We start from the raw sequence: 892 nt of genomic DNA, 5'->3' as shown, positions 1-892 counted from the left end.
ACTCAAATAATCTTTGTTTTATTTACAACCTCAAAAAATTGTTTTAATACTATTAACACATACATTGCAGCTCATGTAACTTCTTTTTCAGGACAAAGTGGACAGCTGCTTTGTAGCAGTGCAAGCCCATTTTGACAACACAAAGGACTTGTGAGTATAGCGCCATCTACTGCAGGCAGTGATTTATATCTTCCTTTTATATCAGTGCTTAAATATGACTCATGATATTTGTGATCATAATAGTTAATCAGACAGTTCTGATCTCCATTTACCAATAAACATTGGTTCTCTAAATCTATGACAGAGCACAAATGATACTTTACTCTAATTGTATTTTTGTCTGTTGAACAGCCTTCATCGCCTGACCCAGGGTGGCGGACCACCGCCCGACCCCACTCCCGGTGGCGCTAAACCCAAAGCCCATTGAGACACCTCTCAGGGGAGGAGGAGCTACACACTGTCACTCAAAAATGTCTTAAATAGCAGTTTGTGCTCAGAGGCCTGCCTCTGCAGCAGTGGAGGAGGGGCTAATATACAGGGCCTTATATAGGAGGAGATACAGATTTAAGGAAGGACCAATCTTGGATGAAAATCAAAGGCTTTGGAATTCTGAGAAGTTAAAGACACATTTTCATTTCCACATTTCAGTGTCAGTATGAGTGTATGAATGAAACAGAAGAATCTAAGATACTTGAGCCACCCGTACAATAATGGCCCCTTGAGAGTTATCTGAATAAACATGGATGACTTCAGTGAAGTAAAAGGGGTTAGAATTCAGACTGACTGCAGTTCGCCTGCCTGAAACATAATGCAGGACCCGTTTCCAAATGGGGTTTTTTACTTCTGACAGTCTCAAAATATCTCATTGTGTTGGTGTGTGTGTGTGTGTGTG

The 892-nt window shown here is 40.9% G+C and overlaps 1 protein-coding gene across 1 annotated transcript in view; it reads left to right on the top strand.

Moving 5' to 3' along the window:
- Positions 1-886, top strand: part of LOC107574347 (reticulon-2-like) — an 11,043-nt gene extending 10,157 nt beyond the window's left edge. The window contains exon 6 of the mRNA XM_016260787.1: positions 352-886. Coding sequence (XP_016116273.1) covers positions 352-427 — 76 coding nt within the window. The 3' untranslated portion in view covers positions 428-886. The remainder of the gene's footprint in view (positions 1-351) is intronic.
- The last annotated feature ends 6 nt before the right edge of the window (positions 887-892 follow it).

Source organism: Sinocyclocheilus grahami, unplaced genomic scaffold (assembly GCF_001515645.1).
Source record: "Sinocyclocheilus grahami isolate Dianchi unplaced genomic scaffold, SAMN03320097.WGS_v1.1 scaffold2189.1, whole genome shotgun sequence".
In the NCBI taxonomy this organism is placed as follows: Eukaryota; Metazoa; Chordata; class Actinopteri; order Cypriniformes; family Cyprinidae; genus Sinocyclocheilus; species Sinocyclocheilus grahami.
This window is presented reverse-complemented; position numbering and strand designations above follow the sequence as displayed.